Source organism: Barbus barbus (assembly GCF_936440315.1).
Source record: "Barbus barbus genome assembly, chromosome: 3".
NCBI classification, from domain to species: Eukaryota; Metazoa; Chordata; class Actinopteri; order Cypriniformes; family Cyprinidae; genus Barbus; species Barbus barbus.
The window spans coordinates 13,658,397-13,679,579 of record NC_136731.1 but is presented as its reverse complement, the minus strand read 5'-3'; the positions used below and the strand labels follow the sequence as shown (position 1 = coordinate 13,679,579).

The following is a 21,183-nucleotide window of genomic DNA, read 5'->3' as shown; positions in this document are numbered from 1 at the left end:
AGTCCACCTCATTATAAAACAGAAGTTGAAAAGTTGAGCGAATGCATGGTTAAATTCTAGTTTTGTAAACCGTTTCTTTCAATTAAATCCATTGATTTAAATAATGGTTTTGTTTTTCAAAAAGTTGACATACTTTCTGCTCGTAAATCTCGAATAAGGTCTAGTGTTTCTTTCAGAAATACAGTGTTTAAAATATTTTTTGTATGGATACTCGCCTCTTTTGTCCCTGATGCGGCGAAGCTTGCGCTCATGAATATTAAATAGTTAAAGCTGAGGATTCCTGCTCGTGCGTCCAATCACATATCCTAATTAATATTCATGAGCTAAACCTAATATGCCATAGTAGGATTGACTTCCGGCTAGAGTTGCCAGACGCCCTCTTTAAATCAGCGTAGTAGCGCTTAACTTTTAAAACGGGACCCAAACACACACGGGACAGTTTATCGCTATCGTTTACTATATCGGATTATCATTCCTTTTAATCCGTAAGGACATGTCTAATTAAAGAGGACTTGTTCAAACCGGACTGAATAACTAATCAACATTATTTAATAGCGTGGATAGTGTTTTTTCTCTTAAACGTGGCAATGGATTATATTTCTGAGAGGACTGCGATGGAGAGGCAGGATGACTGAAGATGTTCGCACGCGCGACACGTGTTGCTCTGAAGAGAGTTATTCTGACAGCGGAGCACATAGCTGCTAAACTTGACACTTATAATTGAGTCATTGTACTCTTCCACATGCTAAAATGATCTCGGAGGAAAGAAGCAATCACATCTCTAAACAAGCTCTCGGCTTTCCTGTCGGGTTATTGATCCGCTCGCCCAAGAGACGCCTGGCGATGCTGGGCAGAAAGACCAGCAATGGATCTCTACAGTGAGTTATTCACACTTTTACATGCCATTTATTTACTTTTAACTCAAATGAATAAAGAAATGGCCCTTTAACACACTTAAACAAGGGTGACATGGATAGCATTAGATAAATCAAGTGTCACTTTTTATTTTAAATATAAGACAAGAAAAACATTCGTTAAAATTACATTTGTTAATATAATTATGCAAGAAATAGTGTGCATAATGCACTTTCTCATGTATTTAGCCTGAAAAACGTTGCTCTAATCATGCAATAAAAAGTGTAAAAAAAATCAATACTGTACATTTGAGGCATGGCACTAAATTGCTCTGCTCATTTCTGTAATAATAGAACTGCATCTTGGCAAGTGAAGAAGGGGCAGATCAGGGCTTTCTCTCTCTCTCCCTCACAAATATCCTGGCCATTTTTTTCCGTATAAAAAAAAAAACATTCATAATTAACATAACATGAACAAAGATTGAACAATACTTCATTTATTAATCTTAGTTAATATTAATTTTAACATTTACTAATGTATTATGAAAATCTAAAGTTGTGTTTAAGTAACGGATAATCAACGACTAGTTTATGTGTGTGTGCAGCGCAATCTGCGATCTTTCTCTCTCTCTCTCTGTGTGTGTGTGTGTGTGTGTGTGTGTGTGTGCGAGCGAGTGATGTGTGTTGTTAGTGTGCATCAATTAAAGCAGCGCATTAAACATTGAACAGTGATTAAACTGACCGGGAACTACCTGTGCATTAAACAGTTATACTGCACACCTGCCAGCCAATCAGAGTCCAGTATTCAGACAGACCATGTAATAACATCATCCACTGTGAACTAACAATGAACAACTGTATTTTTATTAACTAACATCAACAAAGGTCAATAAATACTGTAATCAATGTATTGTTTATTGTCCATGTTAGTTGATACATCAAGTAATGTTAACAAATGGCACCTTATTGTAAAGTATTACAATATGTAACAACATTGTAGTAATATTAAATTATTTACATATGAAAATATTGATTTATTATTATCATATTAGCTCATCACATGAATAAAATCCCACATAAAAGTATGCCTTATTTATATAAAATAAGATAATTATTTTATATAATTGTAATATTTAATATCTCTTCTTTTTTGTAATTGTATATTGATACATATTTAAAGTACATTTGTTTTTATAGTTTGAATCTGTATACGGTTTTGATTCCTTTGTCACAAATACAAGTTTAAAGCAAAAGTCTAAATCTGTATTATAATTATTTGTAAAGGTGTTTAATCTTTTTTTTACTAAAATATGTTAATTATCTCATGAGTCAAAAACCTTCTTGATACTTTAATGAAAACAATATAAAACATTTTAAAAGTCAAGCCTTTAAAAAGTGTTAGAATTGATGAAATCTTGTAAGGTGGCTTCCAGCGAGAATATGTTAACTTCTAACCAAGAAACTAAAGATAAAATAGATGCTAGATGATAAAATAGAAGGTTAAATTCACATGCATCTTAGCTATAGACAGTATATGAAAAGATTAGTCAACCCTTAGTATTTATTACGTTTCTAACAAGGTGAAATAGTCACAGTTATTTTTCCCAGGCAAGGGATCTCAGAACTCTCTCTTCTTAGCAGGGGTTTGTATTGATCCACAGTCTATTACACTCATTCTGTCTGAGTGCAGATGTTCAAATCAGTAGCAAGCTTTTAAAGTCATCTTAACCTTGTCTCTCTTGAGGTCCAACACGTCTGACAGCACGGCTCAGTCTGTGGAGAGCACTGGAGTCCGGCAGCCGGCCAAGAGCAAGATACGCCGACACAACAACAGACTGACCACGGTGTTCAACCGAAGCCCTGTTCTGCGAAACAGACAGCCGGGTCAGGACAGCAGGACCCTAGAACTGCAAGCAGCGGACGACCCCGCGGAGCTGTCCAGTCAGAGGACTATCCCAGGGATCCTCAAGATATTTGGCAGTGACATTTGTCAAGGAACCAACTACAAGAGCGTGCTGGCCACCAGTCACTCCAATGCCAAAGAGCTGGTCAAAGAAGCTCTGGAGAGGTGAGGGATGCACTCTTGCCAGATTCAGATTCAATGTGTGTCATCTTTACATGTGTTTCCACACTGCTGACCTGTTTACCTGCTGTAGTTTATCCACATTGTGTGCACACAGAAAAGAGACAAACAGTCAAAAGACATCATTGGAAAGCACTAAGGGCTTTACACAACAACAAATAAAATAACTGTAACTATAAAGTTTCAATAATCGTTCTAATTGTATGATAATAGTGAAGTCCACAACACAGCTACAGCGATAATGACACAGAAACCATATCGTTTGAATTGACAGCCAATCAGAATCCATCAGACTTTAAAGAGCTCAATCATTTAAAGCAGTAGGCAACAAAATGGCAGCACATACTTATAATGAACAGAACATTATCATACATTTGGTGTGGATGAATGACAGTATATATATCATATATGTAGTTATCTTTATAGAGATCATTCTTGGTGTAAACAGGCCTTTAAGGGGACATAACACACACAGTTTCGGCCAATCTCATGTTAATCTTGAGTACCTATAACAGGGATGGGCAACTTCAGTCTTCAAGATCACTAGAAAGTTACAGGCAGGTGTGTTTAATTAGGGTTGGAGCTAAACACTGCAGGACACCGGCCCTCCAGGACCGAAATTGGCCATCCCTGACCTATAAAGTAGTATTGCTTTCTTCATATCTCCAAAGAGCCTTTAGTTTTGTCAGATGTATAAAAGACAGATACAGTTTTACGCTTCTCTCCAAAAACAGTCGAGCTCCTGGAGACGTGCTTTGGGCAGAGCTATAGAGTCACAAGTGCGAGAAGTTTTTGCGCAAGCGGTGATATTAACATAAATAAATTAATTTTATTTAATTTGTTTATAAAACATTCCTCACCCAATGCCGGGAACTAACAAACACACTTACACAACTCCTTTGCATTCTTGGAGAAACAAAGCGAGTGAAATTAGACAAACTTGGGGGGGCGCATGTCCTAAAAGGTTGAAAACCCCTGGTCTAAACCACCACTTGCACTTATCCAGACTAGAATCCTGGGTGGGTTTAAAAGCTACCGTTCTAAATTGGTTTCAGTCATACTTGTTGGACAGAAAGTTTATTGTGAAGCTTGGTAATTTTACCTCTTCCCCTGCACCTCTATCCTGTGGCCTTCCGCAAGGTTCTATCTTATCTCCTTCTCTATTTTCTCTCTACATGCTACCTCTGGGCTCTATTCTGCGTAAACATGGTATGTCATTTCATTTCTATGCAGATGATACTCAAATCTATCTACCAATCAAAAGAGACAATTCCGCATCGATTACCTCTCTTCTGCAATGTTTAGAGGAGGTTAAATCATGGCTCGCCCAAAATTTCCTCTTCCTAAATGAAGACAAGACCGAAGTAATTGTTTTTGGTTCTAGTGAGAACTCTCAGTATATACGCCCCGATTTGGACTGTTTATCTGTTTTTAGATCATCACAGGTGCGAAACCTAGGTGTTCTTGTCGACCAGTATTTAAAATTCGATAAACATATCTCTTCCGTTATCGGTTCCAGTTTCTATCAACTTCGTCTACTGTCTAAAATCAGAGACTTTCTCACTCCAAAAACTCTAGAAATGGCTGTTCATGCGTTTGTCACATCTCGGCTAGATTACTGCAATTCTTTATATTGCGGAATATCTAAATCGCAAATTGCATGTCTTCAGCTAGTCCAAAACACTGCGGCCAGACTTCTTCTGAAGCGTCGCAAATATGAGCACATCACTCCTATTCTCCTATTCTTCACTGGCTGCCGGTTCATCAGAGAATAGACTTCAAAATTCTACTCTTTGTGTATAAATCTTTACCTAACCTAGCTCCTGTCTACCTCTCTGAACTCCTTCATTTATATACTCCATCTAGAAGCGTAAGATCTTGCGACCAGGCTTTGTTGGTAGTTCCACATGTTAGACTTAAGCGTAGAGGGGAGCGTGCATTTGCGGTGGCAGGGCCACGTCTTTGGAATACCCTGCCTTTAGAGATTAGAATGGCCCCTTCCCTGTCTGTTTTTAAGTCCCTGCTAAAAAACTACTTGTTTTCCTTGGTGTATTGATTGCTGTTTTACTGTAATTTCAAAATGGGTTGTTCTTTTTATCTGGCTTGTTTTCTGTGTATGTCTGTAAAGCACTTTGGTCAGCCAAGTGGCTGTTGTAAATGTAGTATACAAATAAAATGAACTTGAACTTGCGTAACCCAAATAAATCACATTGATGGTGTGCTCTTGCTCTTGCTCTGGTTGATGTGTGCGCGTTCTTCCAGGAGAAGTGCCCTTCCAAGGAATTCCGCCCTTTATGGCGTCATACAGGGCTACACTCTCGAATTTTTTTTTTTTTTAAATTCCGAAACTTATATGAACTCTGAAGTGTATTTGACTGAGAAACACTCTTTCATACATCCAACTCATTTCTTGAGACTTTTGCCATGTTTAGCATTAGAATCCCACTCTTTAACATTGTAAAAACGTCAGATTGCATGAAATAGCATTAGACCTCCCCTTTAACTGTTTTGGTCAATGGTTTTAGCCATGAAATTTTTTTTATAGTTTTTTATAGTTATTATAGTTATTGATCCAGCAAAATATTTTCATTTGGGTTCAGTTCATCAGTACTTCAAACCCAAGACTTGAAATACACGTAATGCCATTGGTCTCTTCAACTGTAGACTCGTTATTAGTCCAGCAGGTAAGGCTAACTGAGCTGTTCTCTTGCCTCACAGGTACTGCTTGGAAAAGGAAGACTCCAGTGCTTATGTGCTCTGTGATGTGATTGGCCGAACTGGATTGGACCATGAATGGAAGACGGAGTGCTGTCGGGTTGTCGGTGACCATGAGAAGCCCCTCATGTTGCAGTCACTCTGGAAACCCAAGGAGGGATTCTCCAGGCGTTTCGAGATCCAGAAAAGAGCAAACGTGGAGGCGCAAAGTGCCAAAAATACAGACACCATCACTGCAGGTATTGCAGCAATTTATTGTGTGAACGTAGCAATGGTTTAGGGCCTGTTCGCACCAAGGACGGTATCTATAACAACTAACGTTTAATAATCTTTCTAATTATGTGAGAATAGTATCTGCACTACAGCCAACGAATCAGAATCAATCAGAATTCATCACCTTTAAAGTGGCAGTTGACAAAACTGGGCGCTCTTATAATAAATGATCAGAATGTTTTCATGCATTGGACTAGACGCTGATATAGTTATCATTGTAGTTATTGTTCTTGGTGTGGACGGCCTTTAGAGATGTTTTGACTAGTTGAACTTTGATCTATGTTCCAGCTGACACAAATTAGGAATGTTTTAAGAGTGAGATGCCTTACGGTTTATCCCAACAAGAGCCTGTCAGCAAGAAGCTTAAGTCAAATTGCTCTCTCAGAAGTATGTTTTATTGGGATAGTCCCATCAGCTCTCACACTGAGCTTTCCCACCGCGCTCCAGCCGCCAACATCGAAATGGCTGCTTGTTTTTCTTTCTGAGCGTGTTTCCTGCACTCTTGAGGGTGTTTTTTTTTCTTTGGCATGGGACTGTGGTGTTCCACAGGGTTCCCTTGAGAATCGGTGACTGGGGAAGCTCGGCCACCATCGCTGAGTGTTCTGGCAGAACAATGTAGATGACGCCCATTTCCACAGCTGATAACGCCCAGAGTGCTGCTGGGTGTGAAAGCCTGAGCTCTGAGAACATTTCACAGCAGTCTTCAGTTCTGTTTATGATACGTCACCAGTGTTGTTACTTTTAAAAGTAATGCATTACATTAATGTGTTACTCCCTAAAAAAAGTAACTAATTGCGTTACTTAGTTACTTTTGTATGGAAAGTAATGCGTGGCGTTACTTTTGAATTTCTTTTTCTCGTCTTGCTTGTTTTCAACATAATAAAGTTATTTTTGGCAAATGTAAAAACCCTTTCGAACCAAAATTGCTTATTAGTTTGCAGTGTTGGGGGTAACGCATTACAAGTAACGCAAGTTATAATATTACTTTTTTCAAGTAACTAGTAAAGTAACGCATTACTTTTTAATTTTACAAATACTTTTTCATTTTCATTTACACATTTTTTTTCAAAAAAGTAACGCCTGTTACTTTTTTCCCATTTATTTACTGACAGTGCGCTGTGTGAACATGCTTTTAATGTAGTACTATACTAAGTGTGAATGTGCGTTAATTCATCCCACTCGCAAAAAACAGAATTAGTATTTATCAAAATGAATTAAAACCGTGAAATGCAAACTCAGAATATGACGCAAACCTGCAATAATTAAATGTTAAAAAACACAAATGTATCTAATCCCATTTTATTAATCAATATCTTTGCTGCTGACCTCTATGATCCAGTTCAACCATATTAATAAGCAAACAACAATTGTGCTTCATAGTTTTTTTTTATTGCTGAAGTGTGTTGAACCACCTTCTCCTGCGTTCTACTTTACAGATATGAAATTACTTTTCCTTCAGCCTGAGGTTTATTCATTACACTTTTTGGTGTGAAAGGGCTTTTACATTTGCTATAAATATAACTTTTTATATTAAAAACAATAAAGCCCTGCTCATATTTAAAACACATTACTTTCCTTAAAAAGTAGCTAAGTAACGTAATTAGTTACTTTTTTGGGGGAGTAACGCAATATTGTAATGCATTACTTTTAAAAGTAACTTTCCCCAACACTCTTAGTTTGGTTGAATTGGAGCATTGAATGTCGGCAGCACTGGTTTATAAAATGGGATTAAATACATAAGGGATTTTTGTGTTTACGTATTGCAGGTTTGCGTCATATTCTGAACTTGCTTTTCACTGTTTGTATTAACTTTGAGGAATGCTGAATCTGTTTTTGAATCTGAATCTGTTTTTCATTAAAAAAATTCAGATCAGGTTAGATTTTCTGCGTTTTCGCATCCGTAGCAAGCATTTTGATAGGAAAGGATGACGAATACGGAAAAAAACGTAATGACGCATACGAAAATTTCGGACTCAGTGTGCAAGGACCTTTACTCCCGATTTCTCCCAACATGGGGAAAGGAGAGCTGTTAGTTAATAAATGGGAAAACATTCAATTGAAAAGTAAAGTTATTTTACTAGTTACTTGAAAAAAGTAATCTTGTTATAAAACTCGCATTACTTATTCATTACTCCCAACACTGTTCGTCTCTCCCATCCAGAGTCATTTTACAGCAGATCATCTGAACAAAATGTGGCAGATTTACAACTTTATTTAGAAGAATGTTTGAAAGCTTAATCTTAAAACATTTAATTGTATTTCATTTAATCATTTTAGGCAGTTATGAGCTTATGCTGCTTTACAATTGTTGTTCATGCAGTAAGAAGTCTGACTAAGCCATAGTAAGTGTTATTATCCTCTTAAGCAATTGTTGTCTATACGCTTTTAGCATGACAATGTGAAATTATATAAATTTTTGTGTAAATCATGTATTTTTAAAAATTGTATCACCCCAGGCCTCAATGCCCAAGCCCGAAGGCTGCTGCATGCTCGTGCACGGGTCACCTCTCTGTTTGTGGATGGGACGAATGAGGGGCTGGATGCTCTGGGTATCTGGAGGAGCTTGAGTGACATGGACATCTCCACTATGGGACAAGAAGCCAGTGAGACCCATAATGCACCTCTACAGGAGGATCCAGAGGCAGAGGCTGATAAAGAGGCTCACCGTCTCAACGCAGAGAAAGAGGAGACGGAAAGCAGCGATGACAACAACACACAGTACTCCATCCACCTGCCCTTTGAGTTCCCATATTTCCTTCTGCTGCAAGGATATAACCACAGACAGGTAAGGCCTTCAGTGATGTTCTTGTTTTGTGTATTTGGATTAGGGTGCTAGTTATGGTTCTGAAACTGTAGACATCCATGGCTTCCTTTAATATTTTTAGTGGTGTGTTGCTTAAACAAACATCACTGTTTCTGTTTCTATTGTTCTTATTTAGAGATAAGCATTTTTCTGTAACCTTAAACCTAAAGTATTCAACTTTGGAGTGCATCCCTTCCCACACTTTATATACATCAGTGATTTATCAAATCATGTGGCTTTTTGATGAGAACGTTTGGCTTTTTATGGTGAATTCAGTAGTTTGTTGCTAATTCAAACTATAGTGTTTCACTAAACATCCTCACACTCATTGGCTGCCACCTCTGTAGATACGCTAGTAGCATAGTGTAGTGTTGTAATGTGAAGAGTGAAAACTTGACAATGAAACATACTTTACTAGTGGAGACAACAGGAGACTCAGTACCTGTACAGCTAAAAAAGCAGAAAAGTTCAACAGACAGAAGACAGTAAAAAACAGGCAAACACTAAAAATAGTGTAAACATGCCACAAGGGAATTTGTGGTACTTAAAGTATACAAAGAACAGTGATTGCTAACGCTAGCTAAAGAACCACTGGATGCTGCTTTTGAAGTGGATAAAAAAATCTCACATTTTACATTAAAGGAAGGGCCTAAGCCATATAGACCTTGAATTAATGGGTCAATTTGACCCATTTCAGTCTTTGAGTTGTTGAAAATAGTGGTTAACCTCTGATGTTTTGAAATTTTGTGGCTTTTTCTCATTTAAGATCATGAACTTGCCTGCAAAGTGGTGAAACTTTTTATATTGTAAAATTTGTATACAAAATTTGTTATGATTATGAGGTTTTGTCAATTTTACCCAAATATTTCATTGTTAAAACTAGCTGAAAACGTCTTTATGTATTTGGTTTGAGGATATTATATTTATGCATTACACTGCACTGGAGAATTATATTTTTATCAGGTATTTGCACACCCTGTTGAACAAGTAAGTGGCTGCTTCAGTGTTATTTGATACTTTTTTTTGTTCTTTTAGCCTTGATATCTTACCAGCATCAGTCTGAGATGCTACATGTGTATCATATAATAGTCTAAAATTGCAATTTTTGTCAAACAAGAAAGCACAATGTGTTCAAATGTCCCTGACACCATAGAGGCTTTCCCAAACCTTACATAAGTCACTGGTGCATTCATCCCATGTTGTTGACACTAAGTGCAGTAAAGTCTTGACTTAAACCGTTTAATCTGGTCATGAGTATCCTGGCTGGTAGCCACTCACGTTAGAGAGAGGTGGGGTTTTCTTCAGGATTGGCCTAGGTCAGAGTGACAGGATTTGGACAGACAGGCAGACATGTGGTAGGCAGGTGATCATGTGTCTCTTGGCGTCCTGGGACTGGCCGGCAATGGGAGAGGAGCTAAACTGGAGCTCAACGCGAGAGCTGCCTGCAGCAGCTTACCTCTCACACAGGAGGAGCCGAAGCACGTGAGAGAAACACACTGAATCCCACAAGCCCTTAATAAACCCAGAGATCCAGGCAACAGATTAAAGGCAACAGCAAAGTAAAAATAGATTGAGGCAACAGTTTGAGTTAAAAATCTTTGTTTGTGTTCTACTGAAGAAACAAAGTCACCTACATATTGAATGGCCTGGGGGTAAGCAGATAAACATCAAATTTTCATTTTTGGGTGAACTATCCCTTTAAATGTAGCGATCTGTGTGGGAAAGCCAAGCACGTTTTCAGGGACAGGAATTGTGCTACCCTGCTATTCCTCAGTCAGCGTTGCTTAGTATGCATTGTCAAGCGTGTGCGAGATTTTGCATGTACACATTACACTGGAAAACCATAACTATACAATGTGACCACAGAAATAAACAGACATATTTAAAATAGACATGAAATGCCATCCGCAAGCCATTTTTTAAGCTTTTTCAATGTGGAATGTTTACAGTTGAAATGGAATATTCAATGAGAATCTGTCTACAGTGGACATGATTGTGAAAACTGAGTAGAATGGAGCCAGATAAATAGTTTCAGAAGCAGAGAAGGTTATTATAATTTAATTTAAGATTATGAAGAAGAACATTTAATTTTCTTGCTCAAAGCGTATGCATGTGAGAGAGCGATAAACGAGTTTGCAGTTCTAGCAGTAATTATATGAGCATTGTCTCGTTTAAATGCTGAACTATAATCAGGAGTTAAAATTCCAGCACCGTGAGGACTTGTGCAGCACTGCACTTTACTGAAGGTAATAATCAACCTGCGGTGAGCCCTGGCAGTGACACAACTCATTCTGCCACGCACTGCTGTTTCTCTTGCTTTTGGCTATAGTCCCTTGAGCCTCCACGTTTTTAGCTGGAAATGTTAGTATTCCTGTTTCGCAAAGTCTACACCGGATTTTTCCCATCCTATTATAATCAACAAAGCAGTGTATACTGGAAACTCTGGACTAGAAAATGTAGTAATTAAATTAAAATAGACAGTAAATTTAGTCTCATATGGGGTTGTTTTTCCACGCACAAATTATATGACATGCTACTAACTGTATGTATCTGAATTCAGGGAAATATCGATTATGTGATTTTGACATCAGTGATTTGAAATGTTCCAGCAGCTAAATATGATGAATTATGTTGAGTAAGCAAGGCTTACACTGTATATGGTCCTGAAAGTGGGCTTAGATTTATTTTTTGTCCACTTTAATCATGATGGGGGTCCTCAGTCTATTTCCAGTGTGTGTCAAGCAAAAAGTTTTGTAAATGGGTGAAGGAGAGCGAGTTTACAGCCTAAAGTGCTTGGGAGATTATCTTGGGTTTAGGGACTTAGATCAGCTCTATGTCAGTCACTCATAGTCCTGAGAGGCGCTTCTTCAGAGCAGAAAAATCATGTGGTTTAGCAGCATAAAGTGGATCAATAAATTAACAGTGCAGTCTGTTTTGACGCTTCCGTTTAAGCAGATGAAGAATTTAGACAAGGCCATCTTTATATTGGACTTCCTCCTTCTGTTACAATCAATTGCAGTGCACTGGGATTACATAACATTGATTCTTGAGAACAAAGCATGTCTCACACTTTTAACAGACACTTGTTTAAAATATAACAGCATTCACTCTTTAAAATTAATTTGAGGTGTTTGAATGAACGTAATAAAAAAAAAATCTAAAAGCACCTGCCTATAAACCATAATTTAATACTTAATATAAATTAAAATAGAATTAGAAATATTTATATTTAAAAGTAACACGGTGCTGAAGACGTTAACTTTAAAAATAAAAATAATAATTTTGTAATGTCTCACAAATGTACCTCAGAACTGCACTTTTTGTCAAAACTACAGATATTTATATATATAGATTTTTATAAAAGATTAGTAAAATCTGGCAGTATTTAACTCTAATAGCGCTAGTTCAGCCACATTAATTCTGATAAGTGTTATAGTTTAAATGTATACATATATAATTTTACGAGTTTGAAATTATTTCTCTCATTTTATGTAGGTTCTGATAGTAGCTAAAAACTGCATTTAATGCAAAATATTATTATATTGTTAACACCTTAAGAACAGTACTTGCAAATAATTCATAATCTAATGCTAGAGTTTTCAATATTTATAATAAATATTTAACATGACAGTGCATAAAATTTTTGTATCTAGACCATGTTGGCCCATATTGAGTGTTAGGCAAGGAAAAAACTTAAAGATGCAGGAAGTATCACCAAAACAGAAGGCGAATACATGTTTTACACATTTATCCCAAATTATCAAATCCTTGGAATATAAATCATTTTTCCCCACCCTGTTTGTCTAATTGTAAGTTAATTTTGTTTCAGATTCTGTTGGCACACAATTAATAAAACCACTCTTCTCTTCTCAGGACTTTCTGATCTATCTGATGAGTGGGAACAGTTGTATATTTGGCTCCTCCATTGAATCCTCCACTGGTAAGAATGAGGTCATCCTGAAAGTGGACGTCCTACTCTTTGCCCCTGACATCTTACCTCAGCACTGCTGCGTACAGCGTCTAGACGCCACCAGTGACCAAACCAAGGGAAGTAGCAAGATGCGAACCCTGCTCAGACCCCTCCACAGCGCACACGTTACGCACAACGGTGTCCCCCTTGATGACGAGGTTGAGTTGTGTCCTGGGGACCTGGTGGGGCTCGGGCAGCACTATCTATTTATGTTCAAGGACCCTACAGCCTCAGGAGCCTTCCAGACCCCATCCTGGATGCCCACCCTGTGTCCTCCAGCCACAACGTCACCCTGTAAACTGTGTGGCACATCCGTCAGGAAGAGGAGGACTCAAAAAATGGCCGCCCGCTGGAGGGACTTGGAGGGCAGGGTGCTGTCGCTGTCTTATCAGGTTCAGCATGAAGATCAGGTCTTGGAGAAGATTCTCAGTATGGTGGACCCAGGAGGGGAAGAACCCAAACTTACTCCAGCCTTTCTGCTGTGTTTGTGCATTCAGCACTCCACCACCAACTTTGAGTTGATTCACCTCCGGAAATTGCTGCTCTCTATCGCTAATCAGGTCCAGCTCACCATGTGGGTGAGTGGGAGTTTATAGAGTATAAACAAATACCATTAAAAAGAAAAGCGCCATGCTATTAAATGTTGTACCATAGTAATATGATGGTGTTTTTGGACATAAATACCATGATAGTTCCTTGGTATTCTTTAAAATACCTTGACAAAATACCACATAGTACCATCTTACTCTGCAGGCTGGTAGAATAGATTATGGAACAGCCAACAAAGTACCTTGGAGTAACATGTATATATGTATATATTAGGGCTGTCAACGTTAACGCGTTAACGCATGCGATTAATCTAAAAATTTTAATCGTTTTAAATTAATCGCAAATTAATCGTTTGATCAGGTTTGACCCCAACTTCTTGCCATCATCGCAGCGCGGAAGGTAATCTATGCCTGCATCCCAATGTGCTCACTATCCATCCTAAATTCTATGTGGTATTAGTAATTTTCAATACCATTTAGGACCGATAGGGTGGACAGTATGCACATTGGGACGCAGGGATTGTGTGATTATGAGGCGATGGGCTAGACAAAAGTGAAGCGAACACAGAGAGAGCAAGTGTGTCCGAGAGAGAGAGAGAGAGCGACAGTGCGTGAGAGATATGTATACTCATGTGATAAGGGTACAGCAAACCAGTGTTTCCAGGGTCGCGGTTTTCCCACACAATTGGGCTATTTTGAGAATACAGTCGCGAGAAGAATTACAGAACCGTGGGTTGCATTTTTTTTGGGCTACTTTTATAATGTACCGCGGCCGCCCAAAGTGTACACATGTGATCGCAAAAGGAAGTTATTACAAACACTCGATGGTGGTTTAAAGTGAGTTCTGAGTAAAAGTGTACTATTAATCTCATAAATTGTCTTGTAGCATGATGCTAATGTTAGCTCTAATGCAGCTGCAGAACAGGTCCAATTCTTCTTCATAATGCATTTTATCATAATACTTCATGTAAGGTCGCAAGAAAATGTTTTGTTGTATTTATTTAGAAACACTTTTGATAATAGTTTGGTAAATGTATACTGGGATTGAAGCGATGTGGCTTGGTAAATGTTTTATTGCCAGAATAAAGGCTGATAATGCCTGAAAGAAAAGAATAATAAGGATTATGTCTCATACCTAGCGAAGGTGTGTAAGATTCTGTTTCCTTAAACTACGGTAGTTTGTCATGCATTTCTGTATTTCAACAGATTTACAGGTAAATCCTAGTATTTTAAATTTGCGATTAATCATGATTAATCACAGTCCATGAATGTGATTAACGTGATTAAAAAAATTTAATCGATTGACAGCACTAGTGTATATATATATATATATATATATATATATATATATATATATATATATATCCAAACCAACTGAGTACCGAACACAAGAACATGTCCTGTTTGAGACCCCTTTTGGATAGCTAAAATAGGTCATTGTTGTCATCCGAGATTTGTAGGTTGTAGTACACTTAAACAGATCTGTTCTTTTGACATTTTTTTTCTCCTCTACAGGAAAGAACAAAAGAACTCGCAGCTCTGCAGCCAGACATGTGAGAGAGCTTATTTCTTTCTGCAACCATTCTTCTTTCACATGCCTCTCTGAAATAAGAGCAGGGAACTTAAAGAACGGCAGTAACTAGCTCATTATCACCCATGGTGCTGTGGGTGCTCTATTCACTTTTGTTTTCTCTGTGGCACCCAATCATGACCTGAGACAGGGCCACTTGAGCATGTCATTAACTGTTGAAGTGTCCAGTAATAAATCTGTCTGCAGACAGACAGCAGTGTTAAAGTGGTTCAGACTCTGATTGTCTCATGTGCAAATTGTAGATTTGGCTAGCAGAGAGCTGGCATTTTCTATCAGTTGATGTTTTCCGCTCAGTCTACATCCTGATTTTTAATCTTTTCCCTCCATATTGTGGTGAGGTATACAGATTAGTGGTTAAAATGGAAGTACTAAAGGGTGGCAAATTAACCTCAACTTCTTTATTTTTATTTTGGTTTGCTTGCTTCTTTTTGGGGCTATTCAAAGTCAAGAAGCCAAGAAAAAAAAAAAGGTTTTGCAAGTGTTTTCAAATGTATAGGAAGTTGTGAAGCCAGTGACATCATTGCCCCAAAACCAGATTTTCTTTGTCTTATTTAATTTAATTAGTTGTTAAGATGGTTGGTTTGTTGGTTGGACTTTTAGACAGATGTTTGGTTGATTAGATGGATGGATGGATGTTAGATGGTTGGACAGACAGACAGATACATAAATGGATGGTTAATGATTGAATTGGTTGGTTGGTTGGTTTGAGAGATAAATGAATAGATGTATGGTTGTATAGTCAGAGGGGTATATATATATATATATATATGTCTATCCAACCAACAAAACAATCAATCACTATATCATTATGTCTAACCAATCAATGGATGTATGTAGATAGACAGATGATTTATTAGTTATTTGGATGGACATACATTTTTGATGGATAGACACATAGCTGGATAGATAGTTGGTTAGACAGAAAGATAGTTGGTTGCTGGGTTGGTTTGACAGACAGATAAAAAAAGGTTAGAGGTAAATGGTTGGTTGATTATATTCAGCAGATATTTAGACTGACATGCCAAAAGGTAGATGGATGGTTGTTTAGACAAATGGATAGATATATGGTTGAACAAGCTTATAGATAGGTGTTCATAGACTGATAGATGAAGGGGTGGCTGTTTAGATTGCTGGTTGATTGGTTAGATCAAGATTAAGTGGATGGTTTAGATATATGAATGGTTGGTTGGTTTTACAGATGAACGATTGGTTGTTTGTTTGGACAAAGAGATCTATAGTTGGATAGATGGTTGTTTGGTTTGGAGAATCAGTGTTTGGTTGGTCTGATGAAGAATGGATGATTGTTTGTTGGATAGGCAGACGGACGGATGGATGAATAAATGAATGTATAACGTGAGAACATTGTGCTCTCTATGCTACAGAAGCACCAGTGAGATGTCAGAGCAGCATGTGTTGAACATCAAGGATCTGATCATAGGCCTGCAGCCGCTGGTGCTGTGGATGTCCAACTCCATTGAGCTGCTGCACTTCGTCCAACATGAGGTCCCTCTGCTCTTAACATGGAGACAGCAGGACAGACAGGAAATGGACAAAGGTACAAACCTTCACTCTGTGTTGTCCCTAAATTATGCTAAATATGTGTTCGATCACTGTGACACATGGCCTCTTTGGCTCGTTGCTTTAGTTATCGGTTCATTTCAGCTTTTGGTTTCAGAACAATAGAAAGCTGGTACTTGAGGTCTTCTGTGAATGTGCAATAACATCATGTCTCCATCTGCTCAGAATCAGTGGATTGTCAAATCCAGTCCACACAAGCTGCCAGCGAGGAGGCCATGACAGTCCTAGAGGAAGTCATCATGTTCACCTTCCAGCAGTGTGTCTACTATCTCACTAAAGTAAGTACAAATTAAAGACCATTATGTCTGTCTATTGATTAAATTATTTAAAGATTGTGTGTGGTTAAGTACTATATTTAGTATATTACTACTAAAAGTATAACCTTTTAGTAATTGTTCTTGATAGGTAATGTTTATATTCCATTAAATGTGTTCCTCCTAGCCCTAAAGCATGTAAAATATGTAAAACAGGACATAACAGTGTAAACACCATTTTACGCTTCCAGTCTGTAAGCCAAAATAAAGTCATAACAAGGCAGCAGAGGCATAGGGATTGGCCATAGCCATTGGTGAGCGAGATAACTTGTCCTCTCTGCCCAAAGAATCAAAAACAAACACATTAACAGTGTATTTTCTCAATGCTCAAGTTAATGACAAATCCCTGCCTCTCTCAGACGAGCGTGGAATGTTTTGGAACACGATGTTGACAACATTTATTTCCGGGCTGTAGTTGTCCTCGATGAATTTCTTAAAGGAATTGTTCAAGCCGACTCAAATTGTTATTTATTTGTCCATTGTTATTTCCTCCATGGAACATACGGAAAATGTATTAGTTTTCGATTTTTAACCGAACCATTTCTTTAATGTTTGATGTACCTCCTTGGGAACCTCTCAAGAAAGCCAATGTTGTTATTGTTAACTAAAACAAAAACTATTTCAAGTAAAGTAAAAGTATTGAAATTACTAATACTAAAATTGAAATAGCTGTTATTTAAATATAAAACATAAAAACAAAATGCACATAAAATTGAAACTAATATTAAAATAAAAAACAGACCATATGAAAAGTAAACTTAATTCAAAATAATAAATTCTACGGTATATAAACAGCGCCAAAATAACACTTAAGGAAATGTCACGAAACTCATTCTCTATTAAATTATGTCAGAGTTACATCAGTTCAGTGGAGCAGAAAATCCTGCAGGTGATGAAGTCACCTTGAAATCCGGGCTAGTTGAAGACAAGAAATTCCGAATATGTGACGCATTTGTTGTAGATTAACTTTGTGGATGAATAGTAAATGGAAAGGTTATGTCTTTCACAGTCCAGTCACTCCAGTCTTGTCCTAGAAAACAACTGATGTATCAGGGGTTAAGGGGGCTGTCAGTGGAGCAGACATGACGGCTGTAGTTAGCCATCCTCTGCCTGATGGAGAAGCAGCTGTGGACCTCCACGTTTGGAGAGTTCATCTGTTTCCTGAGCAGGAAATATTCTGTTCTCGTCACCAGAAAGAGAGAGGAGTGTCCAGTTAAAGCAGTCATAACTAACGCCCATCAGGAAATGAACAGTTATCATGAATTTAGTTTCTGAATCATTACCATAGAAATGTCCTTGAAGAAGCCGGTCTGACATCTGTTACCTGTGATGCCAGACTGTGTAAGGTGATTGGTTGGTGGCAGGAAATTGTGTTTTCATGGTAAAAGAGCATACAGATCATTAAACACATTGTAATAAGGAACATTAACTTCTTTCTATTAACACATGTTGGGAATGTTTAATCATAACATTTCCATTGTATATCAGTTGTTGTGAATGGTGGGATCCAGGCATCATTACAATGAATGCCATGATGTCATGGCTGTGACCAAAAGGCAAGGCAAGAATGTGTCAGTCAGTGACGAGTCATGGGGGCGGGACCTTTGGCTCTGGGTAGTTTCTCAATGACCTCATGTGGCTGAAGTGCATGGAGTGTGATGAGTGTGAACCACTTATTTCAGCTTCATTAACCTTTGTTGTGCCCTGACATATTGGCATTGTGTGTGTGTGTGTGTTTTAAGGGTTTTATTGAGGAACAGCCACATTTACTGCTGTTCAGTGAATTTTTATGACAAAATCCAGTAATGTCAATAGGAATCCACATGATTGGCAGTTTTGCGAGAGGGAGAAAAATTTAGTCGCACAGATTTCGCAATGGATTCAAGGTAGTCACGGATTTGCTGCTTGGTTTGAAAGTTCTATGTGAGCTGTGCTTCACTGATTTCTACGCTGTTGACAACAGACGATAGACTTTTCTTCTTACGAAATTTTGCAGTTGTGACCAGATAAAATGTCCCTAAGTTTTACTAAATTTAAGGTAAAAAATTTCTTAAATACCTTAAATTGTATATCAAATGTCTTAATTATCATTTTAAGAGGACTGTAATTTGGGGATGGAAGAACAGACATTTCTAAACTGCCTAATGTTATTAAACTCAAAAAGGTTATGGTGTAATTATATATGAGCACTGCGCATTTTAAAATAAAAATGTAGGGCTGTTGCGCTTTCTACAGGCTCGATGTTTCAGAGCAGTTCACAGCCAATGAAAATGCATATTTATAGCAGTTGCTTACGATCAACTGTTGATGAATTTTGACACACTTTATGTTTTGCTGTAAAAAAGTTGTAAGACTGCGTATTTTTATCACCTGCATCTTAAAACGATCAGCCAGTATATAGACATAAGTAGAGCATATAGATTTCAAAATAAGAGTCCAAGTGTATTTCGGGCTTCTAAGTCTCGCAATATGCATAATGTTTTTTCCATGCTTAATATTGGTATTATGCCTTTAGTTTGAATCCTCACGTTTCACTTGCAGTGGATGGTCATAATCTCTTGCCAGACCTTTTTCTCTTTCCTTATTTCCTTGTTCTTAAAGAAACAGCTTCCTGGTGAATGTTGTTTGATATTTTCCTTTATTTTGGATCAGTATGCTGTGTTTGTGTGAGCGCTGTGATAAAATACGCCCCCACTGGGCTCTCAGTCTTGCCTGAGTTCCTGAGTCTGGCACAGTTATCTGCTCGCTCCTTATTTGTTTACAGAATCCTTTTATCTGTTGCTGAGGGGGAGCAGTGGTTTAGTCAGTGGGAAAAGTGAGTGTGGATGTGAGATGCGTCTACTGCTTTAGTCTTATCTAAATGATTCTCAGGACTCTCACTGGTGCTGTAACAATGGGCAGTCAGGGCAGAGACATTATCCAGAGTCCAGTCACAGCCGCATATCACCCCGCTGAGAGGAAGTCAGCCTGTGCCGTACTTCCTGTTGACTTCAGGAACTGCACACAGCACTGCTCCTGGCTACGTGACCTGCAAAAATAATGTGACCTGTATTGCTCTGTCCTGTGCTTTCTGTAATGTTTTAGTTTCATATTTACATTCAGAGTTTACACACATATTTATAGCGTTACATATTATGTATTCGGCTATACATTGAGGATTTAAAATATTAGAAATATATATTCAGGATCGATATATGTTTATATATACAACCACTCAAAAGTAAGGTTGTTTTTTTAATGTTTTTAAAGAAGCATAAGTGGCACAGTAACATTTGTAGCCAACAATACATTGTATGGGTCAAAATTATCTATTTTTCTTGTATGCCAAAAATCATTAGGATATTAAGTAACGATCATGTTCCATGAAGATATTTTGTAAATTTTCTATCGTAAATATATTAAACCTTATTTTTTTATTAGTAATATGCATGGCTAAGGACTTAATTTGGACAACTTTAAAGGTGATTTTCTCAATATTTAGATTTTTTTGCACCCTCAGGTTCCAGATTTCAAATAGTTGTCATAATAATCATAATAAAATATACATCAATGGACAACTTTTTATGGACCCTTATGTCACTTTTGATCACTTTTCCTTGCTGAATAAAAGTATTAACATCTTTCATAGAAAAAAAAATCTCTCTGACCCCAAACTTTTGAACAGTAGCATATATTTAGATTTAGAGCTATTCAAGATTTTCAAATTATATACATTTGAATTTAAAGTATATATTTAGAATTTGGATTGATACTTCTATTTTCAAATATTTTTATTTAATTTATTTTAAATTATATTAAAGGCAGTAACATTATTATATTAAATTATATTAGTCAATATTTTTCCAACTATATATTCATATTTACAACTCAATATTCAGATTTGAAAATCTATATTAAGATTTACAACTGTATATTACGATTTACAACTCTTTATTACGATTTGACGAAATGTAGCCACTCATATGGCTACATTTTACATAAAATCCTACTAGATAATTTTCACATGACTGTATATGGGGTCAGTTTGTAGAGTTTCTCGTAATAAAGCTATCATATCTTATATATTTAAGTGATTGGTAAGCACAGTTAACAAACATTTTTCCCATTCCCTCTGTTAGAGTATGTATGCCATGTTACCGGGGCTGCTGGACAGTAACCCTTTCTCTGAGAGCGGTCAGCTGCGCATGCCTACAGGAGTCAGCCAAATCCTGGACGTCCTGAAGGAGGCACTGCACCTGCTCAACACTTTCCAGGTGCACAGCGAGATCACATCTCAACTGCTGACCTACCTGTTCTTCTTCACCAACGCCTCACTTTTCAACACACTCATGGAGAGAGGTGAGCACACGCACTAAAGGTCCTTCTGAGGACCTGTTGCACATGTTGTTTACACCACAACCACAATGGCTACAACATGTAAGACGAGAGAGCGTGGTGTGAACTATGTGGTTGAA

The 21,183-nt window shown here is 37.6% G+C and overlaps 1 protein-coding gene across 1 annotated transcript in view; it reads left to right on the top strand.

Moving 5' to 3' along the window:
* The first annotated feature begins 339 nt into the window (after positions 1-339).
* LOC306847046 (ras-associating and dilute domain-containing protein-like) overlaps positions 340-21,183 on the top strand; it is a 36,765-nt gene continuing 15,921 nt past the window's right edge. Inside the window, exons 1-9 of the mRNA XM_079380785.1 lie at positions 340-878; positions 2,599-2,922; positions 5,656-5,891; positions 8,382-8,710; positions 12,602-13,276; positions 14,762-14,799; positions 16,220-16,392; positions 16,581-16,693; positions 20,848-21,067. Coding sequence (XP_079236911.1) covers positions 751-878; positions 2,599-2,922; positions 5,656-5,891; positions 8,382-8,710; positions 12,602-13,276; positions 14,762-14,799; positions 16,220-16,392; positions 16,581-16,693; positions 20,848-21,067 — 2,236 coding nt within the window. The 5' untranslated portion in view covers positions 340-750. The remainder of the gene's footprint in view (positions 879-2,598; positions 2,923-5,655; positions 5,892-8,381; positions 8,711-12,601; positions 13,277-14,761; positions 14,800-16,219; positions 16,393-16,580; positions 16,694-20,847; positions 21,068-21,183) is intronic.